Here is a 12,603-nt window from a genome sequence, read left to right on the forward strand (position 1 = left end):
CACTATTGAGGAAGGGGATCTGGGGAATGAGAGGAGGAATAAAAGAGGGTAAGCATGGTTACATACATTATAATTATGAAAGTATGAAAATGGCATAATCAAGTCAGTTATTAAGTACAATTAATATGTGCTTTTAAAAAAGAAAGAACCACGGCAATGGGAGCTGTTTCCTTCCCAACTTGAAGCCTTTCCCTCTTTTTATTCAGGAGCTTTTCACCATGACTCTTGTCCTGCTGGGTCTAGCCATCCTGTTGCTCCACCGTGTGGCCTGTGAGAAACCCCTAGAAGAAACCATTCCTCCCTTGGCTTGGCGCTTCACACATTCCCTGTATAACGCCACCATCTATGAAAACTCGGCTCCCAAGACCTACGTGGAAAGTCCAGTGAAGATGGGCATGTACCTGGCAGATCCCCAGTGGGTGGTGAAGTACCGGATCATCTCTGGAGATGCAGCTGGAGTGTTTAAGACTGAGGACTACGTGGTGGGCAACTTCTGCTTTCTTAGGATAAGAACCAAGAGCAGCAACACGGCGCTGCTCAACAGGGAGGTACGAGACAGCTACACACTCATAGTGCAAGCGTCAGACAAGAGCCTGGAGTTTGAAGCACTGACCCAAGTGGTCATCCACATCCTGGACCAGAATGACCTGAAGCCCCTCTTCTCCCCACCTTCCTACAGAGTCACCATCTCTGAGGACAAGCCCCTCAAGAGCCCCATCTGCAAAGTGACTGCCACGGATGCCGATCTGGGCCAGAACTCTGAGTTCTATTATGCCTTTAATGCCAGGTCAGAGGTGTTTGCCATCCATCCCACCAGTGGGGTGGTCACTGTGGCTGGGAAGCTGAATGTCACATGGCGAGGGAAGTATGAGCTCCAGGTGCTGGCTGTGGACCGCATGAGAAAAATCTCAGAGGGCAATGGGTTTGGCAACTTGGCTCCATTGGTAATTTATGTGGAGCCTGTGCACAGGAAGCCCCCAGCTATCACCTCCGTGGTCATGGCTCCATCAGATGGTGATGAAGGTGACATTTATGCCACTGTCACGGTGGAAACAAATGACTCTGGAGCTGAAGTAGATTCCCTGGATGTGGTTGGTGGTGATCCTGGAAAGTACTTCAAAGCCTTCCAGTCCTATGCCCAAGACAACAAGTTCAACTTGGTGGCAGTCAAGGCTATTAACTGGGAAGAACACCCGCATGGCTTCAACCTTAGCTTCCAGGTCCACAGTAGGAACAGACCTCCCACCCACTCTCCCATCAGGGCTTTCCACTTCCCACCCTCCAGGCTGAACAACCTCAGATTTGAGAAGACGGTTTACAGAGTAAAGCTCAGTGAATTCTCCCCTCCTGGAAGTCGTGTGGCATTGGTGAAGGTCACCACTGCCCTCCCCACTTTGCGTTATGTTCTAAAGCCATCCTCTGGGAACACGGTATTCAAGCTCAATGCTCGCACAGGCCTGATCACCACCATGAAGCGTGTGGACTTCAATGACCAAAACCAGTACCAGCTCCACGTGAAAACCTCCCTGGGCCTGGCTACCACCACAGTGATCATTGACATTGTGGACTGTAACAACCACGCCCCAGTCTTCAACAGGTCTTCCTACGAAGGCACCTTCGATGAGAACATCCCTCCTGGTACCAGTGTTTTGACCGTGACAGCCACAGACCAGGACCACGGGGACAATGGACATGTCACCTATTCCATTGTTGGCCCTAAAACCGTCCCATTTTCTATTGACCCTTACCTGGGGGTCATCTCCACCACCAAACCCATGGACTATGAACTCATGAAAAGAATATATACCTTCCGGGTCCGGGCATCAGACTGGGGGTCTCCTTTTCGCCAGGAGAAGGAGGTGTCTGTTTCTCTGAGGCTCAAGAATTTGAATGACAACGAGCCTATGTTTGAGGAAGTCAATTGTACTGTGTCCCTTCGTCAAGATGCGCCAGTCGGGAAATCGATAATGGCTGTGTCCGCCATAGACATGGATGAACTTCAGAACCTAAGGTATGAAATTGTGTCTGGCAATGAACAAGACTATTTCTATCTTAACCATTTCTCAGGGGTGATATCTCTCAAACGCTCTTTTATGAATCTCACTGCCGTTCGACCCACCAACTATTCTCTGAAGATTACGGCCTCTGACGGTAAGAACTATGCATCCCCCACAACTCTGAAAGTCACTGTGGTGAAGGACCCTCACTCTGAGGTCCCTGTACGGTGTGACAAAACAGGAGTGCTGACCCATATCACAAAAACCATCCTCCAGTCCGCCGGACTCCAGGGCCAAGAGTTGGGTGAAGAGGAATTTGCCTCCCTCAGCAACTATCAGATCAACCACCACGCTCCCCAGTTTGAGGACCACTTCCCTCAATCCATCGACATTCTAGAGCAGGTGTCCATTAACACCCCCTTGGCCCGCCTGGCAGCCACTGACCCAGATGCTGGCTTTCACGGCAGTCTGGTCTATGTGATTGCGGATGGCAATGAGGAAGGTTGTTTTGACATTGAGCTGAAGACGGGGCTGCTCACGGTGGCAGCAGCCTTAGACTATGAGACCACCAGCTTCTACGTCCTCAATGTGACTGTGTATGACCTGGGCACTCCCCAGAAGTCTTCCTGGAAGCTGTTGACTGTGACCGTAAAAGACTGGAATGATAACCCACCCAGGTTTCCTCCGGGTGGGTACCAGCTCACCATTTCTGAGGATACAGACATTGGAACCACGATCGCAGAGCTGAAGACGAAAGACGCTGACTCAGAGGATAATAGGAGGGTTCGCTACACTCTGCTAACCCCCACCGAGAAGTTCTCTCTCCACCCACTCACTGGGGAGCTGGTTGTCACAGGACACCTCGACCGGGAATCAGAGGCTCGGTACATACTCAAGGTAGAGGCCAGAGACCAGCCCATGAATGGCCACCAGCTCTTCTCTGTCACCGACTTGATAGTCACATTGGAGGATACCAATGACAACCCTCCACAGTGTATCACACAGCACAGTAGACTGAAGGTGCCAGAGGACATGCCCCTTGGGACAGTCTTGACATTCCTAGATGCGTCTGACCCTGACCTGGGCCCTGCAGGTGAAGTGAGATATACCCTGGTGGATGACGTTCATGGAACCTTCCGGGTGGAGCTGATGACCGGAGCTCTGAGTCTGGAAAGAGAGCTGGACTTTGAGAGGCGGGCTGGTTACAATCTGAGCCTTTGGGCCAGTGACAGTGGGAAGCCTCTAGCCCGCAGGACCCTCTGCCACGTAGAAATATTAGTCCTGGATGTAAATGAGAACCTCCACTCTCCTCGCTTCTCATCCTTTGTATATCAGGGCCAGGTGCAGGAGAACAGCCCTGCAGGGACCGCGGTCATGGTAGTCACGGCCCAGGACGATGACAGTGGCTTGGATGGAGAGCTCCAGTATTTCCTACGGGCTGGCACTGGCCTGGAAGCCTTCAGCATCAACCAAGACACAGGTACTGGGGTGAGGTACATGGGGTGCTGGGGCATGGAGAACATTGGGCCGAAATGGGACACGGGGACAGCACGGGGGAATTCACCCTCCTGACCCTTGTATTTTAGGTTTGTCTTTATGAGGATTTTTACTGCAGGTTTTTTTATATAGGCACACACACATATATACATACACATGTATGTGTAAAATACATATTATATGCATATAATAATCATAAACATCCCATATATGAAAGTGATACATGATAGTTATCTTTTTTTAATTTTTGAGACTATAATTTAATTACATTTCCCCCTTCCATTTCCTCCCTTCAAATTCTTCCATATACCCTTCCTTGCTCTTTTTCAAACTCATGACCTCTTTATTATTTATTTATTTATTTGGTTTTTTGAGACAGGGTTTCTCTGTGCAACAGCATTTTAAATGTCCTGGAACTTACTCTGTAGACCAGGCTGGCCTCGAACTCACAGAGATTGGCATGCCTCTGCTCCATCAAGTGCTAGGGTTAAAGGTGTGTGCCACCATTGCCCGGCGACCTCTTTTTTTTTCTTTTACTAATTGTTATATGCATATATACATATATATTCCTAAATATATTCAGTTCATGTAATGCTGCCTGAATGTATGTGTATAAGTTTTCAGGGTTGACCATTTGGCATTGGACAAAGAATTGGTCTGCCCTTCCCTGGGAAAGGCCGCTTCTCCCATTCCCAGCCTTCCTTAGTTACCTATAGTTTTGTGTGTAGAGACCTCGAGGCCTTCTCTCCATCCATTTTGGCATCTATGCTCCTTGGTGTCCTTGTTCAACTCTCATTTGGGTGGTCACATTAGTGAGACTCTGGATGTAGCTTCTCATGTTAGCAGAAAACTCAATCTCACAGCAAACTCATGACCTTCCGACTGCTACACCCTTTCCACGCAATCTCCTACAAAGTTCCTTGAGCCTTAGGTGCAGGAGTGTTTTGTAGATGCATCCAGTGGGATTGGGCTCTACAACTCTGTGTTTTGATGGATTGTGGTTTTTTGTAATGGTCTTCATCTGTTGCAAAGAGACGCTTCCTTGATGAGGGAAGAAGGCTCTACATATCTGTGGATAAACGGACAAATGCGTAGATTGTGGCGAGGGATTATGTTGGATTAGTAAATTAGTGGTTGTAGATTCTCCTCCAGGATCCTTGACTTCACCAGCAGTGAATAGTCAGCTAGGTTTCCAGCACCAAACATGTTCTCCCTCTTGCTGAGCAGGTCTTAAGCCCAATTAGAAAGCTGTTGGCTACCACCAAAGTATGCTTGCCACTGCTAAGGTTATTGTGCCATAATGCTTGCTGATGTGGTTCATAGGCACCATTGCTGGTTGGGACTGTTGGTTGCCTCTCTCCTTTGGAAGCTTGCATGGTGCCTTCTGGTACTACGAAAGCTAGTCCTCAGGGAGGGGGCTTTTGGGTCAGTTCCAGCTCAGGGGCCTCTGGGCCCTGTTTCGGAAGTGCATAGTGTTTTCAGCAATTAGGACTCACCTTCCACCTCTGGGAAGTAACCAAGGGCAACAGCAATAGAATGTGTGTTTTGAGATTCTCCTGGACAGCCCTGGCCAACAACTTGAACGAGGATTTCTCGGGTCTGCTGTTAGGGTTTTTGTTTAGGTGGTCTTTGGCTTTTAGAGGGAGCACCATCAGCCCAGATAACAAAGGCTCATTAAGTCTCTACATGAATATTTATACACAGAATTACGTGTACTAGGTGCTTGGGTATTTTGTTTGTTTGATTTTTGGTAAATAGTTAAGAGCACGATTCCTTGTGGCTTTTTCAGACATCCTTATTTGTTATTTTGCCCACTTCCTTTTCTTCTGAATTAATCTCCCCCACTCGCTAAAAGCCCCCCTTTTCTGTTTCCGCAGATCACTTGTACCCTGCTATTCTCCTTTGCCCTCCTCCCTCCTTCTTCTATATTTACGCCCTCCCCTCTAAGAAGCCTCCCTTTCCCACTTCCTGGATCAGATCATGTGTACACTGCTACTCCCTGCGCTACCGCACCCCAAGACCCATATCCTGGCAATGATCCGGTTATGCTTTCCTGTGTTCTGTGGTTACTACAGCCAATGTACTCACACATGAAGGTTTGGAGCTTGGAGCTTCCAATAAGAGGCAATGTACAACAGTTGTCTTTCTGGGTCTCTGTTACATCATTCAATATGATCTTTTCTAGTTCACTCCATTTACTTACAAAGTTCATGCTTTCATTTTTCTTTAAAGCTGAACAGTTTCCCATAGCGTGCACCACATTTTCACTACCCATTCATCAGTGGTGGGACATTTAGGTTGTTCCTGTTTCCTAGCTGTTGTGACTAGAGCAGCAATAAGTGGGGCTGAGTAAGTATCTGTGGGATAGGATGTGGCGCCCTTTGGGAATACGCCACAGGAGTCACATATCTGAGTCACAGAGTAGATTTATTAAAGCTTTTTGAGAATTCTCCACCCTGATTTCCATAGTGGCTGCACCAGTTTGCAATCCCACCAACAGTGAATGAGGGCTCCCTTTCCCCATGTCACCTCCAACATTTGTTGTCAGTTGTTCCGTTGATGTTTGCCATTCTGGCTGGTGTTTTGAATTGCATTTCCCTAATTAGTCTCCTCCTCCTCCTTCTTCCTCTCTACTGAGATCCCAGACCTATTTTTTGAATGGGTCATTTGGGGTTTTTACCTTTTGTTTTATATATATATATAAAGATGTAGAGCTAGCAAAGATTCTCTCCCATTCTGTGGGCTTCCTCTTCACCCAGTTGATTGTTTCTTTATCTGTGCAAAAGCTTTGTAGTTTTTTGAAGTCCCACTTGTCAGTTGTTGGCCTTAATTGTTGGGAAATGGAGTCTTACTCAGGAAGTCCTTCCCTACACCTGTGTCCTGTAGGCCCTGCCTGTGTTTTCTTCTAGTAGTTTCAGTGTTTAGGCTTCAAAGTTAGGTCTTTGGAGTCAGTTTTTGTGCAAGGTAATAGATATGAGTATAATTGTGTTCTTCTGCATGTGGACCCCTTAAACTTCCCAGTATCACTAGTTGAAGATGATTTCTTTCTCTAGCATATGTTTTTGACATTTTTGTCAAATATTAAGTAGTTGAAGTTACATACATTCATGTTTGAGTCTTTGATGTTGTTTCTTTGGTCTACATGTCTGGTGTAGTAATAAGAGCGGCGGGGCTGAGTCCCCAGCACCCTGGCCGCCTGGATAGCTTATGCTCCGAAATAACAACACACAAACTGTATTCTTTTAAACACTGCTTGGCCCATTTCTATCTAGTCTCTTCTAGGCTAATTCTCACATATTAATTTAGCCCATTTCTAATCATCTGTGTAGCACAGCTAGGTGCACTTACCAGGAAGATTCTAGCCTACGTCCACCCTGGGTCAGAGCTTCATCGCGTGTGTCTCAGAGAGCAGAGCTATCGCATCTGGAGAGGGGAACATGGCGTCTCTCTGAGCTCACTTCCTCTTCCTTCCAGCGTTCTGTTCTGTTTACTCCTCCCACCTACGTTTTAACCTATCAGGGCCAAGCAGTTTCTTTATTGCTTAACCAATGAAATCAACAGATTGATATATGACACCCCCACATCACTTCCCCTTTTTCTGTTTAAACAAAAAAAAGAAGGCTTTAACTTTAACATAGCAAAATTACATATAACAAAAGAGTTATCAAGCAAGAATTACAGTTACAATATTTATATCTATTTTATTTTTTATCATAACAATGGAAAACTATAACTATAACTATCTATCTATTCTGCAACTCCATCAAAGACTCCAGAAGAATACAATATTACCTAAGCAAACCAAAAGTAAGCAATTTTCAAAACTCTAGAAATGACAGAGACATCTCGCTGCCTGTACAGTCACCCAAAGTTCCTCTGTACTGTTGGGGCATCAATCTTCAGCCTTCAGGCCCATAGTATCCAGCAGACATTTCCATGAAGCAGGAAAATTCAAAGTCAGTTCAGTCACTATCTGTTGTGTCCTGCAGAATGTCTTGCAGACTCCTTCGTGAATCAGGTACCCCGAAAGATCATCTTACCTTTAGGCAAGTTCAGTAGTCCTCTCTCTGCGGGTTCTCTGTTTCCAGTTTATGCAATAGTCCAGGCAAGAGCAGTTTCTTGCCCAAATGGCTATCAAACTCCATAACGTGCCTCTTCGATGCCCATCTTCCTCTTGAAGTAGATTGGTGCTGCCAGGAGCAGACATGTCTCATTGTCATGAAAAACCCTAAGTTATTAAAACATTTAAAATGCCATATTCTATAATCTTTGAAAGATATGAAGAATGCCTATCTAAAATATAGCTATGCACATCTAGAAAATCTTAACTAACATGACTACAAACTTGACTATTATTAATGATTATCCATTAACAACCTATATACATTACATTTTTAAATGAACTGCACAATCACAATACCTTAATAAAGATCAGAAATACATATACATATAACAAAATTGACCTTAAATTTAAATCACTAAAGCAAAATCCATCAATGCAAATTATTCGTTTCTATATCACATCCCCCTTTAAATGTAAAAGAACGTTTATAAACCATATTTGGGAACATGGGCACAGTTTTTTCTCTCCAAACTGCTTCCCCCTGAATGGGGGCGTCGTTAATTAGGTCTTTCATGGTATAACCTGTGTGCTAGTTTCATCTCAGTTGGCAGTTGAGCAAAGTAATTTTTTTGAGGGTGTTCACAGCAACCTTTCAGGAGGGCGTGGTCTATCATACCAAATTGGGATAGAAGAAATCCACAGGGTCTCATCTTCTGCAAAAACAAAAGAAGGACTTTTCCAAAGCATCATAAGCTTAGATCCAAATTCTGAAGTCAAGATACCTTTAGAACATATGTGCAGGTTCAGCTTAGCAGCCCATATAATAAAATGTCTGTCTGTACTTAGCTCCTTCACAGTCAAAAATTTTAGAGAAAACACAATGTACATAATCCAGACTCTCTGTGAATTTTCCATTTTTACGTGGCTTATTTTTACTTTATTTCTCTTAATCTATAACTATCTGTACTCTGTCTCTTTAAAGACTTTACCTTTTTTTTTTTAAACCATTAATTTTATTCTCTATATTCTTTTTCTTCTCTCTCTCAAGCCTACGTACATTCATCCAACAGTGTGGTCTTTTATGTCTGAATCTGTTTTATTGTGAATCTGTAACATTTTTTTACTATCCAGGAGCATTTCTTAAAATGTTAAGCAGTTCTTAAAAACTTAAGTTGTACCATGTACAGGTAATACGGTACTGTCTGTGTTCTGCCCAGTCAAAACCTTAACTGCGCTGTTATTACAGTAATTACGGTAGTTCCTGCCTGAGACCAGCAAAGTTCAGCATGGCAGAGCTGAGCCAAGCCGCTCCTGCCTCAGAGCCATTTGGTGCCCCTGAGCCACACACAGTTCCAGGCACACAGCAGTCCACATTGCCATCAAGCAAGCCGTAGAGCTTTACTCCAAATGCTCCATTCAAAAGCTCTGTCTCCCACAGGAGCCAGACAGAGATCGCAATGGCGGCACAGCCCAGAAAGCTGGCATTTTAAAACAGCCAGTTTTTTCCTGCTGCTGAGTCAGGAAAATTTTAAAATGGAGGACGTACCATTTTGTGCTAGCTCTGGGGCCGCCAGGTAGGAGCGGCACTCAGCACTTTAATTCTGAGACTGAACTGCAGCACAGAAATTCTTTTCATCCAAGTTACAGCAAAATCTGACACACAGAGCACTGCACAGTCTGAAAACACATCTCTATATGTCAGCAGGAATCCGCCATGCTCTTCCGCCTGCCTAAGCCTGATTCTGCCGTTTGCCCAGGTGCAGGCAGGGAGCGCTGAGCCATCAGCACGGTCTCAGAGCACTCTCCTTTGGATCCCATGCGGGAACACAAACATCCAGTCCCATAAAAGCCATTGAAATGCTTTAAAGCCAGAGTTCACGCTGGCAGCACAGCCCCAAGATGCTGCGCTTTATTTGTTTGTTTTTTTGTTTTTCGAGACAGGGTTTCTCTGTGGCTTTGGAGCCTGTCCTGGAACTAGACCAGGCTGGTCTCGAACTCACAGAGATCCGCCTACCTCTACCTCCCGAGTGCTGGGATTAAAGGCGTGCGCCACCATCGCCCGGCTGATGCTGCGCTTTAAAATGACGCAGTGTTTTTTCTGCTGCTGTTGCTGAATCAGGAAATCTCTCGATAGCACGCCACCAACAAACAGCAAAAATCTGTGTTAAACTCTCTCTCCCTTATTTTTAAGCCTTCTCAGGTTTTTAAGTGGATTTAGTCCATCACGTTTGGTGCCATTCTGTAGTAATAAGAGCGGCGGGGCTGAGTCCCCAGCACCCTGGCCACCTGGATAGCTTATGCTCCGAAATAACAACACACAAACTGTATTCTTTTAAACACTGCTTGGCCCATTTCTATCTAGTCTCTTCTAGGCTAATTCTCACATATTAATTTAGCCCATTTCTAATCATCTGTGTAGCACAGCTAGGTGCGCTTACCAGGAAGATTCTAGCCTATGTCCACCCTGGGTCAGAACTTCATCGCGTGTGTCTCAGAAAGCAGAGCTATCGCATCTGGAGAGGGGAGCATGGCGTCTCTCTGAGCTCACTTCCTCTTCCTTCCAGCATTCTGTTCTGTTTACTCCTCCCACCTATGTTTTAACCTATCAGGGCCAAGCAGTTTCTTTATTGCTTAACCAATGAAATCAACAGATTGATATATGACACTCCCACATCAGTCTGGTTTTGTGCCAATACCATATTATTTCACTACTCTGGTTCTGTAATATATCTTAAAGTCTTGAATTATAGTTTGTTTCCTGGGCAAAGGACAGGGTAGTGTGGTGGCAAGAGTATTCCATTTAACAGACTCTAGACCCAGCTCTCTCAGTCTCTCTTTCCTCCTCCTCTTTTCACCCTTCTTCTTCTCTCTCCAGGGTTTTTCTGTGTAGCCTTGGCTGGCCTGGAACTGTCTATGTAGATCAGGCTGGCCTCGATCTCACAAAGATTTATCTGTCTCTGTTTCCCAAGTGCTGAGATACTAAAGGTCAATATCATGCTCAGCCCCAGCCCTTCTTACTCACTATATAATCTGGACCAAATTTATTCTCCCTATCTGGGCCTCAGTTTCCCCATTTGTTACCTCTGGCAGGCTCTGCTTTGATTGTGAGTCTAGACCCTGCCCCTTGTGCAGACCTTGTCAGCTGAAAGTGACCAGTGAGAACTTAAGGTACAGGCTTCTTGTGCCCACTGTTAGAACCTCACGTCCCAGAGCAGAGCTGGCCCTTTTAGGTAGTTTGTAGAGTACATGAAGTAAAGACCGGAGCTAGGTCCCTAAAGCCATGAAGTGATGAAGTAGAGAGCAGAAACATATTCCTCACACCTCTAACCTTCAATGTGAGGATCCACCAGGACTGAAGGACTGTTGGGATCAGGTTAAGGCCAATGGTAGGACATCCCACTTACAGAATGTAAGGAAGCTAGCTGGAACTTGAACTTGGGTTGCAGCAGTTGGGCATAGCTGGTAAACTGTCACTGTCTTCTGGACGCCTTGTATATGTCTGCATGCCAGAAGCAAGGGCCGTTTGAGCAGAGATAGTTCCCCCTGTGTCCAACTCAGCATCTCCCATCTCATGCTAACAGCCCTACCTGCTTTCCCTGGGTTGTCAGTCAGCATCCTTTCCACAGCACTGATCAGTGGATGTTGGGTAGGGTGATTTTTGTTCTTGTTCAATTTGTGTGTGGGTCTGTGCTCATGTATCTGTGTGTATGTATATCTGAACACGTGCTTATGTGTGTGTGCATTGTATATACGTGTGTGAATGTGCCCATGTATGTGGGCGGGCACATCGAGGCCAGAGGCTGATGATAGGTTTCATCCTCTGTTGATCTCCACTTACTTGTTGGAGACAGTCTGTTATGGAACCCCAAGGCTCACTGATTCAGCTAGCTTGGCAGACAACAAGCCCTACAGAATCCTCTGCCTCCTCCACCCCTCTTCCCCAGTGTTAAAGTGATGGGCACCCACCACCATACCCAACTCTTATGTGGGTGTTGGAGATCTGAATTCAGGTTCATACTCATATAGCAGGTAGTTCACAGAACCCTCTCCCCAGCCCTTGGTAGGGTAGTTTCTAAACCTCTCTGAGACCTGAGTATATTGGGTTTCATCACTTGCTATCTCCAGGAATGCTCGAGACTCTGGCACCTCTGGACCGAGAATTCACACCCTTCTACTGGTTGACGGTACTGGCTGTGGACAAGGGCTCCGTTCCCCTCTCTGCCATCACCGAAGTCTACATTGAGGTTACGGACATCAACGACAACATACCCTACATGTTGCAGCCTGTGTTCTACCCCTCTGTCCAGGAAGATGCCCCCTTGGGTACCTCCGTGCTTCAGCTGGAGGCCTGGGACCCAGACTCCAGCTCTCAAGGGAAGCTGACCTTCAACCTTACCAGTGGGAACCACATGGGGTACTTCGTCATTCATCCTTCCACAGGTGAGGCCTGGAGAGCCAGAGGGACGGGGTATACATCTACAAGAAGGTTCTCGGAGTGTTCCTGGGGCAGCAGCAACATTACCTGCAGACAGCTTGGAAATTCCAATTCTCAGGCCCCCATCTAGACCTTTCCAGTGCACGATCTGAGGCAGACTCCAGACATGTATGTTTTAGCAATGCAAACACAGCATTCTTACGGGTGCCAAAGTTGATATGCTTTTCAACCATGCCATCTCCACAAGAAAGTGACAACTTGTTGAAATCTTCCTTGCCTTGGGGTTCAACAGGCCACCCAGAGGTCAAGCTGAGATTAGTTCAGACCTTCAAATGTTCTCCAACTGACCCTGCCCCCAAGCCATAGCCACGGCCAGAGCCATCATTAGCTTTTGTTCTACTTCTTTCTGTTGCTGTGGTAAAAAATATTTTCATCAGAAGCAACTTAGGGGAGGAAAGGGTTTAGCCCATAAAGATATCTTCTTGGTTTATACTTCCAGGTCGTAGTTCATCACTGAGGGAAGTCAGACTAGGAACTGAAGGCAGGAGTCGTGGAGGAATGCCGCCTACTGGCTCTCTGACTTGCTCACAGGCTTCTGTTTAGCTGGCTTT

The 12,603-nt window shown here is 46.0% G+C and overlaps 1 protein-coding gene across 1 annotated transcript in view; it reads left to right on the forward strand.

The window, feature by feature from the left end:
- The first annotated feature begins 218 nt into the window (after positions 1 to 218).
- Fat2 (FAT atypical cadherin 2) overlaps positions 219 to 12,603 on the forward strand; it is a 61,999-nt gene continuing 49,614 nt past the window's right edge. The window contains exons 1-2 of the mRNA XM_041665178.1: positions 219 to 3,477; positions 11,683 to 11,997. Coding sequence (XP_041521112.1) covers positions 219 to 3,477; positions 11,683 to 11,997 — 3,574 coding nt within the window. The remainder of the gene's footprint in view (positions 3,478 to 11,682; positions 11,998 to 12,603) is intronic.

Source organism: Microtus oregoni, unplaced genomic scaffold (genome assembly GCF_018167655.1).
Source record: "Microtus oregoni isolate MIOR12 unplaced genomic scaffold, Mior012 000015F_ref0000493, whole genome shotgun sequence".
Taxonomy (NCBI): domain Eukaryota; kingdom Metazoa; phylum Chordata; class Mammalia; order Rodentia; family Cricetidae; genus Microtus; species Microtus oregoni.